At 43.0% G+C, this 25,733-nt stretch overlaps 1 protein-coding gene across 1 annotated transcript; it reads right to left on the reverse strand.

Moving 5' to 3' along the window:
• Positions 1 to 838: 838 nt before the first annotated feature.
• rtn4ip1 (reticulon 4 interacting protein 1) lies at positions 839 to 25,645 on the reverse strand. Its single transcript, XM_067985303.1, has 8 exons — positions 25,102 to 25,645; positions 22,484 to 22,635; positions 18,991 to 19,059; positions 13,127 to 13,251; positions 11,356 to 11,404; positions 6,246 to 6,382; positions 4,316 to 4,499; positions 839 to 892 (listed from the first exon to the last, which is right to left on the reverse strand). The coding sequence occupies exons 1-8, from the start codon at positions 25,373 to 25,375 to the stop codon at positions 839 to 841; spliced, it is 1,044 nt and encodes a 347-aa protein (XP_067841404.1). The 5' UTR covers positions 25,376 to 25,645.
• Positions 25,646 to 25,733: the final 88 nt, after the last annotated feature.

The following is a 25,733-nucleotide window of genomic DNA, read 5'->3' on the forward strand; positions in this document are numbered from 1 at the left end:
TAGTTTTCAAGATATTAAGGGGAACTGATAGTTTCTCTCTATCCACCCTATTTCCGCTGGTTGGGGAGTCTAGGACTAGGGGACATAGCCTAAAAAATTAGAGCCAGGACTTTCAGGAGTGAAGTTAGGAAACACTTCTACGTGCAAAGGGTGGTAGGAGTTTGGAATTCTCTTCCGCAAACGGCAGTTGATACTAGCTCAATTGTTAATTTTAAATCTGAGATTGATAGACTTTTGTTAACCAAAGGTATTAAGGGATATGGGGTCACGGCAGGTATATGGAGTTAGGACACATCAGCCATGATCTCATTGAATGGCTGAACAGGTTCGAGGAGCTAAATGGCCTACTCCTGTTCCTATGACCCAGCTTTTTCAGCCGTAGATTCCCAGGAAATGTACTGTACACTAAAGAGGCTAAATCATGGTTCAGAGCTTTGCAGGTTTCCAAGAGCAGACAACTATTTCTGAAAGTAAAACACTGTCTCACATCTAGCAGTGGGGTGTTTGCTATGAGTCACATGTCCACGTTTTCCACCCCCTCCCCCCCCCCCCCCCCCCCAAACCTGATCTACTGGGGATAAACCCAGTGGGCACCAACACCAGCATATACTCCCACAGGAGGGACAGACTGGCCAAAATGGGTGGGAAAATACGAGTACACATTACCTGCTCCAGGCATAAAAAGTAACCCAACCTCTTGACAATCCCAGGCAAGGCAGCACAGCATCTGTGCATCCCCACCTGGCTAACCCCATTCGCCCTTCCAGTGTCCTTGACGCATGTAACACTACTCTAACCAACACGTGTGACTACACTTACAGTCTCACTGAAACTGCTTCTACTTAAACAGAATTTTCAACAGGAAAACCATCATGTAACCTAATGTAAAACTCTAGGGGAAAAAAAAAAATTCATAATTAAGCAATAACTTCCACTGGTAGAATGCAACTGAAGGGCAACAAACCATTTCTGGGCTGATTTAGCTCCAGTGCATTCAGTCAGATTGCAGGAGCCATCTATTGTGAGGATTACTCCAGCAAGTTCAAGTCATAGCTATTTTACACCACCTGCAAGGTTTTAACCTTGGAACATCTCAAACACTGAATGACTTTAAATTTCTCAGGTAACTGTGAAGCAATATCACCATAGCACATGACATTTCCTGTGTAGCAATTGAGTAATGAGGTACTGGATTTAAATCATTACGTATTAGCAGCTCTATGATATTCCTACGAAACTACTCCCAGCCTGTGATAAGATTTATTCAGCCTGACAGAACCAAGCTGCATACATCTTTGAATGAAAATAAAAGTGTTTTAAAATTTCCATCTAATCCGGCAGGAGCCTTCCACCTAAAGCTCATTTTAATTTTTGTAACAATGTCATTTTGCAAGTTAGTTTCCCTGTACTTTTTCTCTCCAAACCATGCACCGCTCCCCTGCCTGAGAAAAAAGGAAGCCTGACCGTTGTCTATTGTGCTTCAACCAGTAGCAGGGTATGCCAAAGTGGAACTGAATTCTTCTGCCGTCTGGATGAATTCAATCTGTAGGCAGAGACTACGAGGCAAAAATGCCAACTCTCCATACAACAATTCATCAATGCAGTGCATTAGTGCAGGATGTCCATTATCCGAAAATTGAAGGATCTGCTAAAAGAAGTTAGGCCTTTGTTGAATTTGTCTTCACATCTGCAGAATGTGCTGAGCTTTGAAGGGATACATTAACTATTTTTTATTTAGTGGATGAGGGGGCAACTTTTTTTATAAACTTCTTTTGGGATATTTGTTATTGCTGCCCCCCCACTCCTCTCCGTCCCCAATGATTTTTAAGTCTTCTCAGCTTTGGTGGTGAGCCTGCACTATGGGCCTTGACATTCACTTTGGTTTCTCAATTTTAAAAAAAGTGGGTTGTTTCAAAAAATAATCAATCACTCGGTTAATGACTCTCCAGAGCACACACATCCAGGCTGCATGTGTGGGAGTTCTGCTGGATGCTAGATGACAGGAATCTACGTGCCTACAGTGGTAGCACTCATGCCTCTGAGTCACAAGATTGTGGGTTTGAGTATCATTCCAGTTTTTGAACACAAAATCTAGGTTGACACTTGAGTAGTAATGACTGAGCGCTCCATTCTCACAGCAGCCTTCTATTTGATGAGATATTAAACCAAAACCCCACATGCCTATTCCAAAGCTCCCATGCCACTACTTGAATGGAGTTATCCCAGTGTTCTGGCCGACATCTTTTCTTGACCGAACATCATTTAAGAATAAAACGGGCTGGTCATTCATCTCACTGCTATTTGTGCGACATTACTTTGCGCAAAATGGCTGCTGCATTTGCCTACATAACAAACCAGTGACTGCACTTCAAAGCAACTTACTGTATGAGAACTACTTTGAGATGTTTCTGAGAGACATGGTAAAGTGCTAAACAAATGCAAGTTCTCTCATTCACAGAACAAGTGGCAATATACGAGTCATCGGAGATATGAAATGTAGGAAGCGTAGTTTGGGAGGAACATGTGACTTTGGTCCCACGGTTCCCAAAGCTTTCCATCAATGGGGTTTTCCTCGTGTCATTTCTGGGTCTGCTGTGGACCAATTGATAGAGATTGATCGCTACAATTAGTCAACAACTCCATTGTTATTGTATCATGCGACTACCAAGATGGTAGAAGGCAAACTAGATGGACCTTGGTCTCTTTTCGACCAGCAATTACCATGTTCTTATGTTCAGAAGCCTGCTCACGAATAGGCCCAGCAGGATTTTTACCAGCAGGCTGAGCAAATACTGAAGAACATCAAGTTTCAACATTCTGCTCATCGGCCTCTTTATGGATCACTCCCCCATTTCGCCCAATGTCCTTAGACAAGTCCAGAAAAAAATCTAACAGAATAAAACCTCATCACATTTCCTCCAATATTCCTGAGGGGCCTTTGCCGGTGTGAAAGCAGAGACACCTTCAAGCTGTGAGCCATTACCCATTAGGAAATGGATTGAGACTCCCAAACTCATTTCACATAGTCCTCTTACATTTAAACGCAACTTCCAGAAGTAAGAGTGTGCTACGCCACAGGATCACTTTGTGGGCGAGGGGGTGCAATTTTAGCCTAACCCACCCGTGGGGAAACTGACAGGAGCGGGTGCAACGCCGGTTTTACACCTCGCCCGATTTTACTCTCTACTGAAGTCAACGGAGAGTAATATTTTAGCCGGGGAGTAAAACCAGCTTTCCACCCGATCCCGTGGGTTTCCCACCCAGCGAATTAGGTTAAAATTACCCCCCACACAGTCTCCCAAAATATAGTTTAAACCATAGTATGCCCGGAAAGGGCAAGGATGTGTGAGGAAGTAATAGGTCAAATGCTGGAAGGCCTGCAAGTAAACGGCCAGCAGATACACATTCTATTTTGCATTCCACCTCAAAGACCTGTGCAGGTGTCAAGGACAGTGATATCTTTTCCCCCCCGTAAATATTTTTTATTTAAAATATATGTGCACACTAGCCGATCTCTTGTGCTGATGCTGGGGTTCAAAGCACAGATGTGGTGTTCAGCTGCAAGCCTGGCCTGTCCCTTTAAGGCCATTCTTAGATGATCCCTGTGGGCAGGTGGTCTACATAGCCATATCCTGAGGTTAGTTACAGGCTTACTGTTGCTGGTGGAAGTTTTGTTAAGATTGGCAGCTGCTTGGATCCTCTCCTTGAAGACATTCCAGGATATCTCAAGGTCAGCACAACCAGCAGGAAATGACTGGCCTCCTTGCTCTTTTTTATATAAAAAGTAATGATCAGCTGTAATTTGTTAGTATTTAAAACAAAGTGCAATATCTAAAGAGTAAAAGCCTCAAATTTTTTTAAATTGTAGATAGATAAATAAATTAGACAGACTTGCATTTATATCGCACCTTTTATGACTTCAGGATGTCCCAAAGCGCTTTACAACCAATGGAGTACTTTTTTGAAGTGTGGTCACTGTTGTAATGTAGGAAACACGGCAGCCAATGCGCGCACAGCAAGGTCCCACAAACAGCAATATGATAATGATCAGATAATCTGTTTTAGTGATGTTGGTTGAGGGATAAATATTGGCCAGGTCACCGGGAAGAACTCCACTGCTCTTCTTCGAAATATTACCGTGGGATCTTTAATGTCCACCTGAGAGGGCAGGCAGGGCCGCAGTTTAACCTCCCATTTGAAAGACAGCACCTCCGACAGTGCAGCACTCCCTCCCTCACTCCCTACACTGAAGTGCCAGCTTAGATTATGTGTTCGAGTGTCTGGAATGGGACTTAAGTTTCTGAAATTATTTTACCTTGAGCACTTTGCTGCCCATGGTGATCCCTGACCGAACCATTCCATCAGCAATTCCAAGTCTATCCGTGTTGAGCACAAACGGTGCTACTAACGTAACGTATGTAGCTCCTGACCATGGCTTCAGCAAGTTCAAGGCCCAATGTTCTGTATGTCCACCCACATTATCCAAGACAAAGTCAAACCTGGACAAAAGATAAATGGAATATTACAAAGCTGGTGGACAAATTCCCACTGAAGGCAATGGAAGCTCCTTTGATTTCTAAGTTGAGGTGGGGGTGGTGGGGGGGGGGGGGGGGGGGGGGGGAGGAAAAAGAGAAAAGAATTGTTAAAGGGTAGTTCCCAGGACGCCATAACACAGTACAGCCTGAATCTGTGTCTTCAATTCAAGTTACCAACATCATCAGCATTATTGTAGGAAAGGAAGAGATGAACAAAGGCCAGAAAGTTTACCAAAAAGATGAAAAGTTGTAGTTATTCTACTGCTGAGTACTTGGCAATTTGTGCTCAAAAAATAAAAATTGTCCCCAGAATAAATAATTGTAATTTCACACATCCTTTTCCTGCAGTACTTCAGCGTCCTATACAATTCCCATCCCCTTATAAACCCTGGCTGATAATTACACCAGCAACATTTTGATTTTATAACAGACAGCAGCACACTTGACTCCCCCACTAGTTAACTGATGACTGGGGGAGGGGAGATAAAAAGTGCAGGATTTGTTTGTGATTTACTACCTGCCACCAAGCAAAACAAGATCTTCAAAATCTGCAATCTGTACTGATGTTGTATACACGGTTGTACAAGGCATTTTTACGTATTCTTCCAGTGGTTAAAAAGCTACTGATGTAAATGGTTGGGTTGCCTGATCACTAGACATTAATACATTCCGAGTGGAATGGGTCAGACAGTGCACCAGGTGGGACAAAGATATCAATCTCAAAGTCTTAACTTGTACGGGAATCTGCTTACAGTAGTTTCCTTCTGCACCCACCCCCTCCTCCGCCCCCCCCCCAAAAATAAGCGGTCATGCATCTTAACTAGTATGGATGGAATCAGCCGTAAAAAGATGTGTCACAGTGATGGCAAGACGCAGCCAACTGTTCCCACTAGCATCAGACTGCATCAGGCGCTGCTTATTTGGCGCTCACAATAGAATCCTCCTTCACCAGCTTGGGGGCATACTCAGGGAAAACAACTGAGCAGAAGTCAAATGGTTCCAATCACGGATGTCCCAGATGAGTCACTCAATGCAAAAATCACCCCGACTTTGACAGTTTGACTGTCTCTGGTTCTCACTAGGAATAGCAATGTCACCATTTCAAACAGACCTTTTTTTTAAAATTCATTTGCATTGGATGGACAAGCTCCAAAGAGCACACCTGCACCAAACCCAAATATACAGAACAGAATTACTAGTGTGGGCACTGTATAAAGGACATGGTGTCATGTCCCTCAACCCACTGCCATTCCCCATTCATTACTAAACTATGCATTTCAAAGAGGGCAATGATGCAGAAACATTATTCTAATGTGCTCATTCCAATCTGTGCACTCGCTTCCTACAACTTAACGTTATTACTCTATACAAAGTAATGACTTCAACACATCAGGGTAAGGTTTGGGAGACTCATTTCCTGGCACAGAGTGTGGCCTGATAGGAGCATGGATCAGAGAATCAGCCTTGGAGGTCAGCAGAACCAATTCACAAACTCCTGATTTTCTGGACATTAACGACTAAATCGGAAATTGGGTGTGTTAACCTTTGCACCCAATGGCCCAATCCATATTCCTGTTGAGCAACTCTGCGAGTCTCCAAAAATGTACCCTAACATTCCCACAATCTCTTTTACACCAATGACTTACATTTATATAGCACCTTTAACGTAGTAAAACATCCCAAGGCACTTCCCAGGAGCAAATAACTTACGTTTTAAGATCCTTGAGCTGCTTCTCCACGCTTCGAGCTTTATAATCAATGACATGATCCGCACCCAAATCTTTTAAGAATGAGACAGCAGCCTCAGCGCAGGTAGTGGTCACATGGGCTCCCCATGCTTTCATAAGCTAAGGGGGGAAACAGAGGCCAGTACAAATCATTTAACCTAATGTTGTGTACTGCAGCCATAGTTACAAAAGCAGAGTTGGAGATCGGAGTAGGCTAATATTTTCCATGATTGAATCTTACAATATTTCAATTCAAGGTCCAGGGACAATCAATTGTTAGAATTAAATCTCACGCTCACTGCAGAAAGTGGGGATGCTCAGGTGAGGGTGTTACTGTCGGGTGACCATCATACATCTCCCAATGGTTAATTAAGTCATCCACTGACCCTCTTTTCAGTAGAGCCCATTATATATACCATGGTTCAGTTGGTAAGGGCCCCGCCTACGGTGGAACTGAGCCATGCAGATTAGGATGGTTCAATCCCCACTCTTGTGTTGAGCCACCTGTGGGGACACTACCAGTGACATAATCAGCATTCCTGAGCTAGAAAATGGGTGGGGCTGGGTTGGCGAAAGAGGCCAGTGTTACTGCTCTTGATCACTATCCAGGTATCCCTGCCAGGAAGTGCATGCCTATGGACATTGAATAAGGACACAATCAGGCTCGGCTGGGATATCCCTTTGGGCCAAATTTCCTGCAATCATTGGGTTCACTCATTAAGAATGGTGACTTAGGTGAGATTTTGAGGGTGGCTGGCTTCGACTTGTGCACATCCCAGCAAGAGTGAGCAACTTCCAGAGGAGAGAGGAACGAACAAACAAACAAACTTGCGTTCATATAGTGCTTTTCATGCCCTCAGTATGTCCCAAAGCGCTTTATAGCCAATGAAGTACTTTGGAAGTGTAGACTTTTGAAGTGTAATCACTGTTCTAATGTAGGCAAATGCGGCAGCCAATTTGCGCACAGAAAGGTCCCACAAGCAGCAATGAGGTAGATAATCTGTTCTTGGTGGAGAGATAAATGTTTGCCAGGACACACAGAGAACTTAGAATAGTGATGTCTTGAGGAGTGTACATATTACAGAGACGGAGGTGCTGGATGTCTTAACGCGCATCAAGGTAGATAAATCTCCGGGACCTGATGAAATGTATCCCAGGACGTTATGGGAGGTTAGGGAGGAAATTGCGGGTCCCCTGGCAAAGATTTTTGAATCATCGACAGCTACAGGTGAGGTGCCTGAAGATTGGAGGGTAGCAAATGTTGTGCCTTTGTTTAAGAAGGGCGGCAGGGAAAAGCCTGGGAACTACAGACCGGTGAGCCTGACATCTGTAGTGGGTAAGTTGTTAGAGGGTATTCTGAGGGACAGGATCTACAGGCATTTGGAGAGGCAGGGACTGATTAGGAACAGTCAGCATGGTTTTGTGAGAGGAAAATCATGTCTTACGAATTTGATTGAGTTTTTCGAAGGGGTAACCAAGAAGATAGATGAGGGCTGTGCAGTAGACGTGGTCTACATGGACTTTAGCAAAGCCTTTGACAAGGTACCGCATGGCAGGTTGTTACATAAGGTTAAATCTCACGGGATCCAAGGTGAGGTAGCCAATTGGATACAAAATTGGCTTGACGACAGAAGACAGAGGGTGGTTGTAGAGGGTTGTGTTTCAAACTGGAGGCCTGTGACCAGCGGTGTGCCTCAGGGATCGGTGCTGGGTCCGCTGTTGTTTGTTATTTATATTAATGATTTGGATGAGAATTTAAGAGGCATGGTTAGTAAGTTTGCAGATGACACCAAGATTGGTGGCATTGTGGACAGTGAAGAAGGTTATCTAGGATTGCAACGGGATCTTGATAAATTGGGCCAGTGGGCCGATGAATGGCAGATGGAGTTTAATTTAGATAAATGTGAGGTGATGCATTTTGGTAGATCCAATCGGGCCAGGACCTACTCCGTTAATGGTAGGGCGTTGGGGAGAGTTATAGAACAAAGAGATCTAGGAGTACAGGTTCATAGCTCCTTGAAAGTGGAGTCACAGGTGGATAGGGTGGTGAAGAAGGCATTCGGCATGCTTGGTTTCATTGGTCAGAACATTGAATACAGGAGTTGGGATGTTTTGTTGAAGTTGTACAGGACATTAGTAAGGCCACACTTGGAATACTGTGTACAGTTCTGGTCACCCTATTATAGAAAGAGTGCAGAAAAGATTATTAAACTAGAAAGTTATTAAACTAGAAAGAGTGCAGAAAAGATTTACTAGGATGCTACTGGGACTTGATGGTTTGACTTATAGGGAGAGGTTGGATAGACTGGGACTTTTTTCCCTGGAGAGTAGGAGGTTAAGGGGTGATCTTATAGAAGTCTATAAAATAATGAGGGGCATAGATAAGGTAGATAGTCAAAATCTTTTCCCAAAGGTAGGGGAGTCTATAACGAGGGGACATAGATTTAAGGTGAGAGGGGAGAGATACAAAAAGGTCCAGAGGGGCAATTTTTTCACTCAAAGGGTGGTGAGTGTCTGGAACGAGCTGCCAGAGGCAGTAGTAGAGGCGGGTACAATTTTGTCTTTTAAAACGCATTTGGACAGTTACATGGGTAAGATGGGTATAGAGGGATATGGGCCAAGTGCAGGCAATTGGGACTAGCTTAGTGGTATAAACTGGGCGACATGGACATGTTGGGCCGAAGGGCCTGTTTCCATGTTGTAAACTTCTATGATTCTATGACTCTAATAGTACCATGGGATGCATTCTGTCCACCTGAGCAGTCAGATAGGGCATTGGGTTCATGAAAGATGGTACCTCTGACAGTGCAGCACTCCCTCAGTGTCAGCCTAGTCTAGTGCTAGGACTGAACCAAGGCTGATATATTGGATAGAAAGCTGAGGTTCTCCGAAAGAAGATGCTCATTTCTAGCAAAAATAACCATATTACCAGTAAAACAACAAACTGTAACAAGAGTCACTGCCTAGTGACCAAGCCACCAAAATTTTTTTTATAGAACTGCAGAGGTGTTCTGGGGACATAAAGCATCCTTGATGAACATTTGAATTAATGTGAAAAGCAGTAATCACTTGGTTTGCAATGCGAATACAGTTAGTAGTTTAACTGAACAACAATTGAGACATTAGCAAATTGTTTGCTGGCACACAGTTGACAGAATAAAATCTTCAAAAATGATGCAAAACGTTCTGCTGAACTTCTATTTATTTTTGGAAAAATATGGTTGAGGTGTAGCAGTCGGGCAGGAACCAAATTCTTGGCATCATTGGGACTGGGGGGTTTTGTATGTTTCTGCTGATCAGACCTAATGTGAAAACTTTGCCGGGAACTTAAGATTTATCCATCACAAAATCTTTGCAGAAAGGAGATCGTTCCAATTGCTCTATGTATCGAAGGATCCCACTATCAGTCCCCTGCAACATCTTTGCATCAATCCCAACCAGTAGAAACAAAGTGAATGTCAGTTGTACTAACATGAAAAGAGAATTAAATAAAGCAAAAACTACATTTATCCTGAATTCTGTGTTGTGCACATTTTAATTCAACTTAAATTCTAAAATGCTTATCATTTGTGTTCTGTACAGTAGCTTTCAGAGAATGTTCCGTATAGTATGTTGATGATGGTCACGTTGGGCTGTACGTCAACAACAACTTGCATTTACACAACACCTTCAACAAAGAAAAATGTCCCAAGGTACATCACAGAAACAAAAATGGATGCCAAGCCAAAGGAGGAGATATTAAGAAGGATGCCCAAAAGATTAGTCCAAGAGGTGGGTTTTAAGAAGGCTCGTAAAGGAAATGGAGAGGCGGAAGGGTTTAGGGAGGGAATTATGTGGCTTAGGGCCTAAACGGCTGAAAGCACGGCCGCCAATGGTGGGGCTGGAGCGCTTCAGTTATGAAGAGAGACTGGGAAGATTGGGTTTGTTTTCCTTGGAGCAGAGGAGGTTGAGGGGGGACATGATTGAGGTGTACAAAATTATGAGGGGCATAGATAGGATGGATACTAAGGAGCTTTTTCCCTTCGTTGAGGGTTCTATAACAAGGGGACATAGATTCAAGGTAAAAGGCGGGAGGTTTAGAGGGGATTTGAGAAAGAACTTTTTCACCCAGAGGGTGGTTGGAGTCTGGAACTCACTGCCTGAAAGGGTTGTGGAGGCAGGAACCCTCACAACATTCAAGAAGCATTTGGATGAGCACTTGAAATGCCATAGCATATAAGGCTACGGACCAAATGCTGGAATATGGGATTAGAGTAGACAGGGCTTGATGGCCGGCGCGGACACGATGGGCCGAAGGGCCTCTATCCGTGCCGTATGACTCTATGACTCTATGAAACAGAGGGGGTGATGCACAAGAAATGTCAAGAAGATGTCAGCCTGTGTTTATACTGCTGATCATTTTTTTTTGTAGTTGTTCATTCAATTTGAAATAAATAATATTTTATTAAGTAGAAAAAAAGAATATTGCTTTCTGGCTCCCCTGATTGAAGAAGTTGTGAACCACTGCTTGTATATGGAGGGAAGGCCTGATAAAATCAACTCCATTTTACAGTGATAGGAGGAAACTGGAGCAAAAAGAAACACATTGGAGAGAAAACTGATGGGTGCATGTTCTTCAGTAAACAGAAAATACCCTCAAGTAATTTAAATTAAAATCTGTTTGTGCAATATTAAGTATACAAGGCACTTTTTCTTTGGTTTATACATGATTACAAATCATCGTGTCATTTTCCTGTACACCAGTTTGGCTTTGAACTCATTATTAACTTTTTATAGCTCAGCTTCAGGGATTGGGAATTAGCTCTGTACTTGTGCTGAGAAAACATGAAGCTGTTCCATCCCCAGATGGCCAGCTGCATCAGCGGATCCAAAGAGATAAGAGTGGGAGGAACTGAAGAGACTTTAGATCTGATCCAAACAGAAGCAAAACAGACTTACCCAACAAAACAAAATTGTAATTTATCAATGTTAATTTTTTATTCTAATTGCTCTACAACAACAACAACAACTTGTATTTATATAGCGTCTTTAACGTAGCAAAATATCCCAAGGCGCTTCATAGGAGTTTAATAACAAACACACATTCCTTTTACCTGAATAGCAAAAGTACCAACTCCTCCAGATCCCCCAAGGATCAGAATCCTACAATCAAGAAGTTAAAAAAAATCCAGCATTATAAAAAGCAATAAACTACACTTCGAACAATTCAAGAGACCTCTGATATTAGTGCCCTTAACAAAGAAACCACATTACCGAGTTCAGGAAAATGTTAATAGTTATTTTGGTGAAGTGGATTCGTTCATTCACTTCCTAAATGTTCTAGTTACATGGGAATGTAGAGCACTGCAAAAGACCATCACCATCCACCAATCACCCAATAAAATTATACTTCATTATAGCTCTGAATTCCAGGCAAACACTAAATGCTTCTTGCATGAAGCGGCTTATGCGACGGTCTCACATGCACACATTTGGGTGAGTAGCAAAAACTCCTTACCCTAGATTAGTGAGACAAGTTTTACGATTTAGCATTCCCATTGTGTGAGGCTCTGTACCTGGAATGCCATATCATAACAAGGGGGAGGGGGGGGGGGATTGTTGGGAGCCTTGAGGCTGGCCGTCATGCGGCTTTAAACTGACAATTCTACAGTAAATAACTGGATTATAAACGCCCTGCAAAGTAGACCTGGTTCTTCTCCTGTGGTGCTCTGGAATAGAACCCACAATGTTACAGCAGTTAATTCTGCAAATGGCAGCATTATATTTTTACAGTGACACCTTTGCAAAGTTTATCACACACATGGAAGCATATTTAGGTCGTATTGTACCAAAATTAGTCATTGTAAAGTACCTCTATGAAAAGTATGCTGGTTGTGGAATATTGTTAAATATAAAACTTGCGGAATGATTTTTAAACCCTCAGGTACTTTTCTAAAGTGTACTTTAAGGCAACTACTTTTTTCCCCACAATATTTGGACAATCACAGGCCTGCATCTGGTTCTAATGGAAATTTCAAATGACTCAGTTGGGCCTAAGCCAGACCAACGAGCTATTACAGTCACTAAAAGGTACAGAATCAATCAGCCTGTTTACTGCTCCACATCACAAGGTTAATAAACACGTCCTTCAGTTTGACCTGCTGGTAACGGGTGCTCACCAAAGCATAATGGCACTGACCTAAGAAATGTCTGTGGAACAGTAAAGAAAATGCATGTTAAGTTAAAATATGTACACTGTGGTTTTAGTGCTATTTAATTTCCATTCTTTTCAGCAAGTCGTGAATCGCTCCATATTTCTTCTGGGCCCCCCTCATCACTCCAGGCCGCACAACATCTGCAGCTAAGGACACGAGCCTTCTCCGTGCCTTTTTTCTGGCTGCTGGTTGCAGGGTTATGGGGAAAGAGCAGGGGAGTGGGACAAATTGAATAGCTCTTTCAAAAAGCCGGCACAGGCATGATGGGCCGAATGGCCGCCTTCCGTGCTGTAAGATTCTATGATTCTAGCTGAGGCACACAGCAGTGGGGCAGGAATGACTCTCCCACCATCCTGCACTCCCATTGCAGTTTTCCCAACAACCAGCTGAATGAATGGCAGAGGTTTCGGAGCAAGTCACCTGGCTACAGAGTGTGGGGCCCTTGAAGGGAAAAAGGAAAGAAAAATGAGGAGAAAGCAAAAGTAAAATAAACACAATAGGACCTGATTATTATTTGACCCAAGAAAAAAAAACTGATTCTAAAATTCCCACAGCTCACAAGGTCAATTTATTTCCCCTTTGGCTATAGATACTAAAGACAAGAGGAAACACATCATTTAACACGTCCAGATCAAGGTTATTAAGTGCAAGTGAATGGCAGCTACGGTACCTTTTCCCTTTGCAGTTGTCTTTTTTCAGTCCTCCAGTGTTCACCAGGGCCGACCACGCTGTCAGAGCCACGTACGGTAAAGCTGCAGCTTGGCAGTGACTCACACCTTTAGGCTTGTGTGCCACCTGGTGTGAAGTAATACCTCTGGTTAGTACAGTGACCTGAAGTAAGCAATTGTTTTTTTTTCTTCTTTCAGTCCCCTTTTAAGGAAAAAAAACCCCTTCCCCCTCTTTTAGATTCCCCCTGCCAGCAGCACCATTACCCAGAGAGCTGAAGCTCTACCAATGGCTCAGTGTTCCAGCTGGTGCGAAACCAAACCCTATCTGTGCTGAGTTAACTATATCAGCTGGGGTGGCAGTGGCCTCAATACCCTACAGTGGTGGGTGGAGGGAGAGGAGGGGAAGGGGAAAGAGAAGAAAGGAAATCTGCCAGGGCTACTGCTCCTGATTGCTATCCAATGACCCGATGCTATCCAATGACCCGATGCTGGAAAGTGTACGTACGTGGACAGTGGAAGACAACATGATCAGGCCGGGCTGTGCTGCCCCTGCAGTTATAAAGCTGACCAACGCTCACCGTCTAGGCTCACGCACGAAGAGTGACCACTTGGGAGATACCGGAGGGCAGCTGGCACTATGGGGACTGCAAAGAGTCAGTGCCTTCAGCAGAGAAAATTGGAACACCCAGCTGAGCTGTTGGCTCGGTGACCCGTTCTCAAGTCCCTTGTCATTGCCGTTCTGTAACATTAGGAGATGCATTAAAAACAGCTTGGGCTATCTCCCAATCTCCTGTGGAACATAGGAACAGGAGTAGGCCATTCAGCCCCTCGATCCTATTCCGCCATTCAATTAGATCATGGCTAATCTGAAGGAGATGGGCGTGGGGGGAAAAGAAAGACTGAAGATGACTTAGCCTTTGCGTCAGACCTTCCCCAGTAGACCAGCTGCTGCAGAGACCAGGAATTCAGTATGTAGGGAGTCATCATTTTAACTCCATGATCAACCCAACTTTGGTATTTTCCACCATAACGCTAACGTATTGCACTGCCATAATCATCAACGGTTCTAGTCTTTACAATGCAGAAACAGTAACAGCAAAATTCTACTTCTGACAAAATACAGCAATTGTATAAATGATAAAGCAATGCATCTCACACTTATATCTAATATAACATAACAAAAGGCTTGGAAGTGCTGGTTTGTTAATTGGATGGTAGATTTGCAATATAGCTTCTATCACATAGTGTCTAGGACATTCTGCAACATAACAGATACATTTATAAAAAGGAACAATGAATAAAAATTATATTCCCATAGAGGAGATCTGATTAACTATATTGTTAGAATGATAAAAATTCTTGATTGGGAAACACTAAACTGAATCAGAGTCTCAAATGGCCTCTCCCATGCCTAAAATTTCCCACTAACACTCCTCTAGAGTAAACAATTTTACAACACCAAGTTATAGTCCAGCAATTTTATTTTAGATTCACAAGCTTTCGGAGGCTACCTCCTTCCTCAGGTGAACGATTTTCCACATCGTTCACCTGAGGAAGGAGGTAGCCTCCGAAAGCTTGTGAATCTAAAATAAAATTGCTGGACTATAACTTGGTGTTGTAAAATTGTTTACAATTGTCAACCCCAGTCCATCACCGGTATCGCCACATCATGACTCCTCTAGAGGGCACTGTTTCCCAGTTTCAGCCACCCAAACTATGGCTGGAAACCCAGATTGAGAACAGGAGTCACGAACCTGCCTTCCTCTGATTGCTGTCCAGTAGCCCCTGCCGGAACGTGTGCATGTGCATCCAGTGAGGGCACGCTCAGGCTCGGCTGTGATGCCTTATCCCTTGTCCCAGTGGGTGAACAGCTTGCTAATGCTCACTGTCTGGCCACCTGGGTGAGATACCAGAGTGAAAGCAGTGCCTGTAGTTTATAGGCCCCCTAATAGTAGTTACAGTGTTGGACAGAGTATAAACCAGGAAATAAGAAGAGCATGTAACAATGTCCCCCACGATAATGCAATAATCGTGGGGGCCTTTAGTCTTCATACAGACCGGGTGAACCAAATTGGCAAAAGTAGTTTGGAGGACGAGTTCATGGAATGCAGTCGAGACAGTTTTCTAGGACAAGATGTCGAGGAACCAACTAGGGAACAGGCTATTTTTGATCTGGTATTGTGTAATGAGACAGGGTTAATTAGTAATCTTATAATTAAGGATCCTCTGGGGCAGAGTGATCATAATATGACAAAATTTTATATTGAGTTTGAGAGTAATGTAGTTAAGACCGAAACTAGGGACTTCAATTTAAACAAAGCCAATTACTAGGTATGAGGGGCGAGTTGGCTAAGGTAGATTGGGATATTAGATTAAAAGATATGATTGTAGATAAGCAATAGCGAACATATAAAGAAATAATTCATAATTCTCAACGAATATGCATTCCCTTAAGGAATAAAAACTCTACGGGAAAAATGATCCAACCGTGACTAACAAGAGTGTTAGATTAAAAGAAGAGGCTTACAATGTTGCCAAAAAGACTGGTAAGCCTGAGGATTGGGAGGATTTTAGAAATCAGCAAAGGATGACCAAGAAATTGATAAAGAGGAAGAAAATTTAATGTGATCGTAAACTAGCAAGAAATATAAAAACAGATTGTAAGAGCTTCTACAAGTATGTAAAAAGGAAGAGATTTGCGAAAGTAAACGTGGGTCCCTTAGAGGCAGAGACAGGAGAAATTATAATGGGGAATAAGGAAATGGCAGAGACGTTAAACAAATATTTTGTATCTGTCTTCACAGTAGAAGACACAAAAAACATACTGGAAATATTGGGGAACCAAGGGCCTAATGAAAGTGAGGAACTTAAAAGCAATTAAGATTAGTGAAGAAAAAGTACTGGAGAAATTAATGGGACTAAAAGCCAATGAATCCCCTGGACCTGATGACCTACATCCTAGGGATTTAAAAGAGGTGGCTTCAGAGATAGTGGATGCATTGGTTTTGATCTTCCAGAATTCCCTGGATTCTAGAACGGTCCCCGTGGATTGGAAGGTAGCAAATGTAACCCCGCTATTCAAGAAAGGAGGGAAAGAGAAAACAGAGAATTATAGGCCAGTTAGCCTGACATCAGTAGTAAGAAAAATGCTAGAATCTGTTATTAAGGACATAGTAAACAGGGCACATAGACAATCATCATAAGGTTAGGCAGAGTCAACACAGTTTTATGAAAGGGAAATGATGTTTGACAAATTTATTAGAGTTTTTTGAGGATGTAACTAGCAGGATAGATAAGAGGGAACCAGTGGATCTGGTATATTTGGATTTTCAAAAGGCACTTGATAAGATGCCACACAAAAGGTATTACACAAGATTAAGGCTCATGGGATTGGGGGTAGTATATTAGTGTGGATTGAGGATTGGTTAACGGACAGAAAACAGAGAGTAGGAATAAATGGGTCATTTTCGGGTTGGCAGGTTGTGACTAGTGGGGTGCCGCAAGGATCAGTGCTTGGGCCTCGGTTGTTTAAAATCTGACTTAGATGAGGGGACCGAGTGTAATGCATCCAAGTTTGCTGGCGATACAAAGCTAGGTGGGAAAATAAGCTGTGAGGAGGATGCAAAGTGGCTGCAAAGGGATATAGACAGGTTAAATGAGTGGGCAAGAAGGTGGCAGGTGGACTATAATGTGGGGAAATGTGAAATTATCCACTTTGGTAGGAAGAATAGAAAAGTAGAATTTTTTTTAAAAGGTGACAGACTAAGAAATGTTGGTAGTCAGAGGGATTTGGGTGTCCTTGTACATGAATCACAGAAAATGAACATGCAGGTACAGCAAGCAATTAGGAAGGCAAATGGTATATTAGACTTTATTGCAAGGGGGTTGGAGTATAAGAGTAAGGTGGTCTTGCTACAATTATATAGGGATTTGATGAGACCACACCTGGAATGCTGTGTACAGTTTTGGTCTCCTTACCTAAGGAAGGATATACTTGCCTTAGAGGCAGTGCAAGAAAAGTTCACTAGGTTGATTCCTGGGATGAGAAGGTTGTCCTATGAGGAGAGGTTGAGTTGAATGGGCCTATACTCTCTGGAGTTTAGAAAAATGAGAGGTGATCTCATTGAAATGTATAAAATTCTGAGAGGGCTTGACAGGGTAGATGCTGAGAGCCTGTTTCCCCTGGCTGGAGAGTCTAGAACCAGGGACATAGTCTCAGGATAAGGGGTGGGCCATTTAGGACTGAGATGAGAAAAATTTCTTCACTCAGAGGGTTGTGAATCTTTGGAATTCTCTACCCCAGAGTGCGATGGATGCTCAGTCAGTGAGTATATTCAAGACTGAGATCAATAGCTACTTGGACACTAAGGGAATCAAGGGGTATGGGGATCGGGCAGGAAAGTGGAATTGAGGTTGAAGATCAGCCAGGATCTGATTGACTGGCGGAGCAGGCTCAAGGCGCCATATGGCCTAAACCTGCTCCTATTTCTTATGTTCTCACGTTTCTTTGTATCTAGCCAATCAAATCCTTTTAACATTTCAAACACCTCGGTCAGATCACCCCTCAATCTTCTGTACTCAAGAGAATACAATCCAGGTTTATGCAACCTGTCCTCACAATTTAACCCTCTAAGCCCCAGTATCATCCTGGTGAATCTGCGCTGAACCCCCTCCACTTCCTGAACCTCATACTCCAGATGGGGTCTAACCACAGCCCGATACATCTGCAGCATAACATCCACCTCTTTGTATTCCAGCCCCCTTGAGATAAGGGCCAACATTTCATTCGCCTATTTGACTTGTCCACTAGTTTTAAATGGTTAAATGACCCATTTATTCCTACTCTCTTTGCTCCCCTACAGTAACTAATTTCTCACCATTTAGAAAATACTCCGATTTATCTTTCTTAGGTCCAAAGAGGACGACCTCACACTTGCTGAGATGACACTACATGGTTTCAGCTAAAGTGCTGTTATACCATATGAACTGAACAGACAGCGCATTTTACTTCGCCTCACACTACAGGGAAGCAGCATGCCCTATGCATATTACAAACATCTCTGCTTTCATAGTAAACGTGCATGCCGTACAATATGCCGCCCCAATACATTTCTGCATCAGCGACCAGAATAAATCAGTCGATTGATTTTCTACTAACTGAACTGTTTTAATTAGCGCAGCTGTACATGGTACAAAAATTAAACCGAGCTGTGGCAGTGAACTAAACGACTGTGCTAATTAGTTACAGATGTAAGTAAGGGTCAGCATCGGGTGACGTCTCCCAGCTCAAAACATCTCAGGGTCAGCTCTCCTGTTCATATGCTGCCTCTCCTACTGTGTGTCCAGGAGACATCAAGATTTCAGAAGTTTTCAAGATATTAAGGGGAACTGATAATGTAGATAGTGAGAAACTATTTCCACTGGTTGGGGAGTCTAGGACTAAAGGACATAGCCTAAAAATTAGCGCCAGGACTTTCAGGAGTGAAGTTAGGAAACACTTCTACGTGCAAAGGGTGGTAGAAGTTTGGAACTCTCTTCCGCAAACGGCAGTTGATGCTAGCTCAATTAATAATTTTAAATCTGAGATTGACAGATTTTTGTTAACCAAAGGGATTATGGGATATGGGGCTAAGGCGGATATATGGAGTTAGGTCACAGATCAGCGATGATCTCACTGAATGGTGGAACAGGCTCGAGGGGCTAAATGGCCTACTCCTGTTCCTATGTTCCTAAGATTGCATAATTGTTGCATGAAAAATGAAAACACTTGGATGGGAAGCATGCTTTATGTCCATTCTATACCAGGAGGCGAGAATGAGAGACTTTGTATTAACGGTGAGAAATCCTGTGCTCTCTCTCACCGTACCTCATTTGCACTTGCCACAACAAATTCTGCCAACGTTCCCTGTTTCCAGGGTGGCACCGCTGCCCAGACCTGCAAAGAAAACAAGACAGAATCTGTTTAAAAGTTCAGTTGACAAAGTGTAGGATTTTGTCCAAATTATCAACAACTTGCATTTAAATAGCACCATTAATGTAGTGAAATGTCCCACAGTGCTTCACAGGAGCGTCATCAGACAAAAATTGACACTGTGCCAAAGAGGATTTTAGGACATTGGAAATTATAAAAAGAAAGAACTTGCATTTATATAACTCCTTTCACGATCTCAGGAAGTCCCAAAGCACTTTACAGCCAATGAAGTAGTTTTGAAGCATATGCATTGTTGTCATGTAGGAAGCACGGCAGCCAATTTGCACACAGCAAGGTCCTGAAAATAGCAATGTGACAATGACCAGATAATCTGTGTTACTGATGTTGGAGAAGATATAAATATTGACCAGGACACTGGGGAGAGCTCCTCTTTTCTTCGAAATTGTGCCATGGGATCTTTTACGTCCACCTGAGAGGGCAGATGGGGCCTTGTTTTAACGTCTCATCCGAAAGACGGCACCTCCGATAGTACTGCACTGCAGTGTCAGCCTAGATCTTGTGCTCAAGCCTGTGGAGTGGGCTATGAATCCATAACCTTCTGACGGAGAGGCCAGAGTGCTATCACCGGGCCGAGGCTGACAGCGATTAGAAATGATCATGGCACTCCCATCCTCTACTTTCTCCCCTTCTCTTCCCCTTCACAAAGGCACAGACTTGTATTGAGAGAGTCATCCACGGGTGAAAGCTGCCCTCAGTTACTGTATCCAAGTTGTCATTCTTCACGTAAGAGACTAAACAATAAGTGATGGTGCGTGTCTAAATTTTTTTTTAAAAAGATCAATTTACATGGCTCCTTAAATATTTGACAGATACTTTTTTTAAAAAAATGATTCACTTGTTCTATATAGATTCGCATTCTATGTAGCGGACATTCTGAAGGTAAATTACCCCCCTGTAAATATAGACCGCTAATTTAAACCACTATTATCCTGAATGCCTAACAAAAAGATTCCCTGTTCTCCCAATGGCTCATTGGGTCAGTGCACAATATGGAAGGCAGGAAGTTCCCAGGCCTTACCCTCGATCTATATTGGGCTCATTACTTTGAGGCTCAAGTTCTCCGATGCTCTCCTAGCCAGCCTCAGTGCATCAACCTTCCACAAGCTTCAAATCATCTAAAATGCTGCAGCCATGCGCTCACCCACACCAAGTCCTGCATTCCCATTCTCCCCAACGTCTACTGGCTCCCCGTGAATTGTCATCAAAACTCTCATCCTTGTTTTCAAAATCCTTCCGTCCTTGTTCCACCCCATCTCCTCTGCCTTCCAGGCCCACATCTAGCCTCTGCTCCTCTAACACTGGGTTTCTCTTGTCCCCTGCTCCACCATCAGTGCATTCATTCTGCCCATACACTGCTGTTTCCAGGTCCCTCTATCATTGCCCCTCTACCATGAATGACCTTCTCAAAAACCCTTCTCGGACCCTGCCTTGCTTCCCCCACCCTAGCGCTTTCCATTTTCTCTTCCCCACCACCCCCCAATTTCTGCTCCACGTCCAATCTTTTGTCTTCCTTAATGTAAAGCATTTTGAGATGCCTTCCTGCACGTGAGGAGCGATAAAGAAATACAAGTTACCACCATTGTGGAGCTTTCTGATCTCAGCTGGGCCGGTTGACATCAAATCCAGCCTAAAGACCAGAGTGTGAACAAAAAATATATATATTGCCAGGGTTCCCAATCGTCAGCACTATCCAGTGAACCCCGCTGAAAAGTGCATGTGAGTGTTGACTGGGAAGAAGAGCCCTCGCATACAATGCTCCCTATAGCAAAGGCCTAATGACACTCACTGTCTAGGTCCACACATAAAGAACGGCTACTTGGGCAAGGTACCAGAGGGCAGCAGGTACACAGTGAACTGTACCCCAGCAAGGAGTCAGTACTGGGAGCATAAACCACTGGTGCAAACAGCTGTAGTCCCAGTAAATGACCTTGACCCCAGTTTGGTACAAGTTCAAGGTGCTTCTGCGTGTTGTTAAAAAGTGTCTTTCTTCCTAACCTTCAAACATTGATGTGGAGATGCCGGTGATGGACTGGGGTTGACAATTGTAAACAATTTTACAACACCAAGTTATAGTCCAGCAATTTTATTTTAAATTCACAAGCTTTCGGAGACTTCCTCCTTCCTCAGGTAAATGTTTACCTGAGGAAGGAGGAAGTCTCCGAAAGCTTGTGAATTTAAAATAAAATTGCTGGACTATAACTTGGTGTTGTAAAATTGTTTACAATTTTCAAACATTGAGAAATACTCAATACCTAGTGACGGACGAAACATCTCAATGTTTAATTATGTATCAATTTTTCAGCATTTGGATGTTTAATGGGCAACATCAGTGGCCTTGGATCCTTCAATAGCTCAGTGGGGAAATGTTCTACAGGGTGCAATAATGTGCCACGCATTTTAGTAACATTTTATTACCATGACATTGTATGATAACATACTATGTGGTGGTGCCCTCATGAAAATCACTTGATCCCTCAAAACTTGACTTGCCAACACAAAATAGAGCAATCTTTATTGATGTGAACACCTGTCACATTAAGTTTAGTTGTGCCCTTCTGACCGCCTCCCTTCACCCTGCAGATTCAGCTCTGGAATGGTAAGGAACAAAGGGGTGGAGGGAACAACCAGAGGTCAGCAGTTTATGGCTTTAGCAGACAAACCACCCATTCCTCAAACTGCATTTGATAAAAAAAACAATGGTCCTAAGAAAAAATACCAGAAAAAACATATTTGCCAACAGTAGGTTTCCTTGCACTCTTGCCTCAGAGTCAGGAGGTTGTGGGTTCAAGTCCCTTTCCAGAGACTTGAGCACATAATCCAGGCTGACACTTCAGTGCAACACCGAGGGAGTGCTGCACTGTCAGAGGTGTTGTCTTTCAGATCAGATGTTAAACTGAGGTCCCATCTCAGGTGACCGTAAAAGATCTCGTGGTACTATTCAAAGAAGAGCAGGGGAGTTCTCTCTGGTGTGCTGGTCAACATTTATCCCAAAACCAGCAGGGCTAAAATAGATTATTTTGTCATTATCACTTTGCTGTTTGTGGGACCTTGATGTGCGCATATTGGCTGCCATGTTTCCTACACCAGTGACTACGCTTCCAGAGTACTTCATTGGCTGTAAAGCTTTTTTGGGATGTCCTGAGGTTGTGAAAGGCACGATAGAAATGCAAGTTCTTTCTTAGCTTCTACTGATAGATGGGGAAATAAAAAATTACTGTAACAGCTGTGGGCACCGGAGTTTTAATAACATGAGATTATAGAGAGGCCTCGGAGAATAGAGTCAAACATTAGCTCACATCTGCCAGTTATTGTGTTCTGAGGCGAGAGGCTCTCTCATACACATAAAGCAACACAATCCGGAGATTACCTCATCGCCAGGTTTGAAATGAGACACATTCAGTCCGGTTTCCATGATGACACCAGAGACATCCCGGCCCAGAATAAGAGGAAACTCATTCCCAGCAGCTTTTATATTCAATGGGTCACGTCTCATGTTGAGCATAGCAGCTCCGTAACCATCTTTAAGAGATGACAACAATGCAGAGTATGGGTTACAACAAACCAGGAACATTGAAAATCCAGGGCGTCAGTAACAGAAAACCAGTAACACCGAAAATGGCCACAGATTAAGGATTTATTGAATGGAAAAGAAATGCTGAATTTCAAACAATAATCAACTGCAACCACGCCCTTGCATAACACATTATTGTACCAACATGTTGCACAACATTGGCAGGACATAATTTGTTACAAATGTCAAGTCAATTTGCAAGAAAACAACTTTTCTTTTCATTACAAAGATTCAATTTGAATCAGGGCAGTCCGGTGACACTGTTGATACAGCATCATGGAATAAGCTGTGAGCCTAAGATCCTACATGTGACAAATTGCCACATAGGAGGGAAAGAAGAGAGATGGAGAGATTACCCACAGAAGTTGGTCTCCATTGCACATAGGGGATGGCACTCATCCCGGTTTCCACTACTGAACAATCTGGAAATTCTGCAAAAGTATGCTAAGTCTCCTGTTTTCTCCCCACATTCTACAGTTATGATATTCCCTTGATCCACCACAGAAGGATGAAAAGTTGAGTGAACCCTCCCAGGCTTTCTACCCTGAAGCCGGCACTCAGCTAACACGACCATCTGGCTTTGGACCTTGGAGGCATCAAGTGGAATTTGCTTCCCTGTAGCAGGGAATTTTGGGAGGAGAATTGTCTCCAGGACTCTTCTGCTCACCTGCTAAAAGCAGTTTCAGAGCAGTGCTGGCACAGGCCTTGGGAACAGGTCACCTGCCCAACCTAAGAAGACAGCAAAGGGAGAAAAGAGGGAGCCTCACCCATCCCACCTCACACCCTTCAGATTAAAAAAAACACACAAGTCAAGTCACATCGCCCTCATTCACTAAGTAGTTGACTGTACTATGAGGAAGGTTTGGGAGCTGCTTTCCCCAGACTTCATCATTGTTGCTGCTGACCTGTCAGACAAGATAGTGTGGAGTCAGAGAGATGACGACAAAATGGCATAGAGGAAACAATTAATAAAACACATTTTAAAAAATTTAGACCCAATATATTGCACACAATGTCCTGCATTACTGGCCCAACTGCATGGCAGAAGCTGCCTAAGTATTCTCCTATCATTATTGTACAGCATCACAACCACTCAGAAATACTAAAACATCATAATAGCTGTCTAGTCGACACAAACTGTAACACAGTCTCAGTGTTTATGAGATCATCTGAATCCTCCCAGTTACAGTTTGATACCCTCCAATCTGTTACTCCACATAGCACATGGGCCACAGCTCTCCCAATGTCTCAGCAGTTATGTCTGAGCCAAATGGACTAGGAAAACCCCTGGTCCAGTCTCCAGTGTGTGTTGAGTTAGTTGATCTCAGCTGGACCAGCTGGGGGGGTGGGGGGCACAACAATTGTTTGCAATGCCCTTCAATTAGGGAAGGGAAATAAAATATCAGTCAGCATCCCTGCTTCTGATCACTACCCAGTGACCCCACCTAAAAGTGTGCATGTATCACTCCAGATGAGAACAGGATCAGGCTCAGTTGTGATATCCTCCACAGCTGAATAGCTTGCTGGCACTCAACATTAAGGTTCGTACATAGTATATTAAGCACTTTGCCAAGTTACCGTGGAATCATTCCCTAGCAAGGAGTCAAGCCCTTCAGCAGGGGTGGGGGAGTGTAGGGAGAAAACCAGAGAGAAAAACAGGGAGCAAAAATGTATGAACCAAATGTCATCCCTAATTATATGGCCAGGGTATGACAGAAATCATGTATGATTTAATCCTAATACAGCAAATTTCTGATCACACTAAACACCCAGAGGGAAAAAAAATTATATACTGAGCAGATGGATTGTGAATAGCATTTTCAGACTGTCAGTCCTCTCAGCTGATGAAATAAATAAATTTAAAACAGAAATAGACAGTTTCCTAGAAGTAAAGGGAATTAGGGGTTATGGGAAGCAGGCAGGAAATTGGACATGAATTTAAATTTGAGGTTAGGATGAGATCAGCCATGATCTTATTGAATGGCGGAGCAGGCTCGAGGGGCCGATTGGCCTACTCCTGCTCCTATTTCTTATGTTCTTATGAATTGTGAATGCAATGTGGAGAATAGAAACAGCAGGAGCACATAAATTGAAGAGGAATCATCTTCATGAAAAACATTGACAATTTTTTTGTTTATTTACAACTACACATTGGTATGACATCTAATCGCATGGAAACACTCCAGTTTGTTTTGCACACATCATGAAATTGATATATGGCTCTTCCTCACTCCCTTTACAAACAAATTGCCAAACATTTTCCATGAAGATAATGGTTAAAATTAAGGCAGATCCACAACCAAACATTTCAATAACCTCTCCACACTCAATCTAAATTTAGGTCAATAATGTACTAGTTTGTAAAAGGGATAAGAAAAGAAATTTTCAACTTCACATAAAAAATATAAACTTACTTCTCATGGAAACATCAATAGGATTTAAGCTGGAAGCATGGACTTTTATCATAACTTCATTGGGGTAGTGTAGAATTGGAAACAGAGAATTTTTTGTAAAACGCAGCATACTATTATTCCCATATCTATCAATCACCCAGGCTGGCATAACAGTCTGTTTGCGTGAAGAGGTGCTAATCTTCCTACAAGTGTCATTCTGAAAAACATTTACTCCAATTCTCACAGAATTACCTAAAAAACCCCGACCAACCTTTCTACTTGCTGAATGCAACATGAGGAAGAATTTGACTAGATTATCAAACTGCAGATACTACGACCCCTCATTAAATAGTCAACCCTTACATTAAAACTGAGAAAGCCAAATACAAGGTTATGCCTGAATTATAATTCCTAGCAAAAGTCTCAGGAGCAATCTTTATATTTAATACAGAACCCGACAAGCTCTCAGTGCAATGCATAAAATGCAATCTCCTACATTCACTTCAATGTCAAAATGTGTGTATGCTTCCCCTCCTCCACCTCCACCTCCACCTCTCCCCACTCTCTGAGACCCAGCTCTCCTTCAGCTGGCATCTTCCTCCTGACCCTTTGTCACCTCCAGCGCGCGCCCAATCACCGCCGCCTCCCCGGAT

The sequence above is a fragment of the Heptranchias perlo genome, chromosome 5, assembly GCF_035084215.1.
Source record: "Heptranchias perlo isolate sHepPer1 chromosome 5, sHepPer1.hap1, whole genome shotgun sequence".
NCBI lineage: Eukaryota > Metazoa > Chordata > Chondrichthyes > Hexanchiformes > Hexanchidae > Heptranchias > Heptranchias perlo.

What these genes read in the sequence shown, in the direction of transcription:
- rtn4ip1 (XM_067985303.1), bottom strand. Translation starts at nt 25,375, where the DNA reads ATGTTGCATTCAGCAAGTAGAAAGGTTGGTCGGGGTTTTTTAGGTAAT. An exon ending in ATTTCAAACCTGGCGATGAG is followed by an intron (nt 19,060 to 22,483) that starts GTAATCTCCGGA and finishes TTTTCTTTGCAG; the next exon opens with GTCTGGGCAGCGGTGCCACC. An exon ending in GACAACTGCAAAGGGAAAAG is followed by an intron (nt 11,405 to 13,126) that starts GTACCGTAGCTG and finishes TCTTGATTGTAG; the next exon opens with GATTCTGATCCTTGGGGGAT.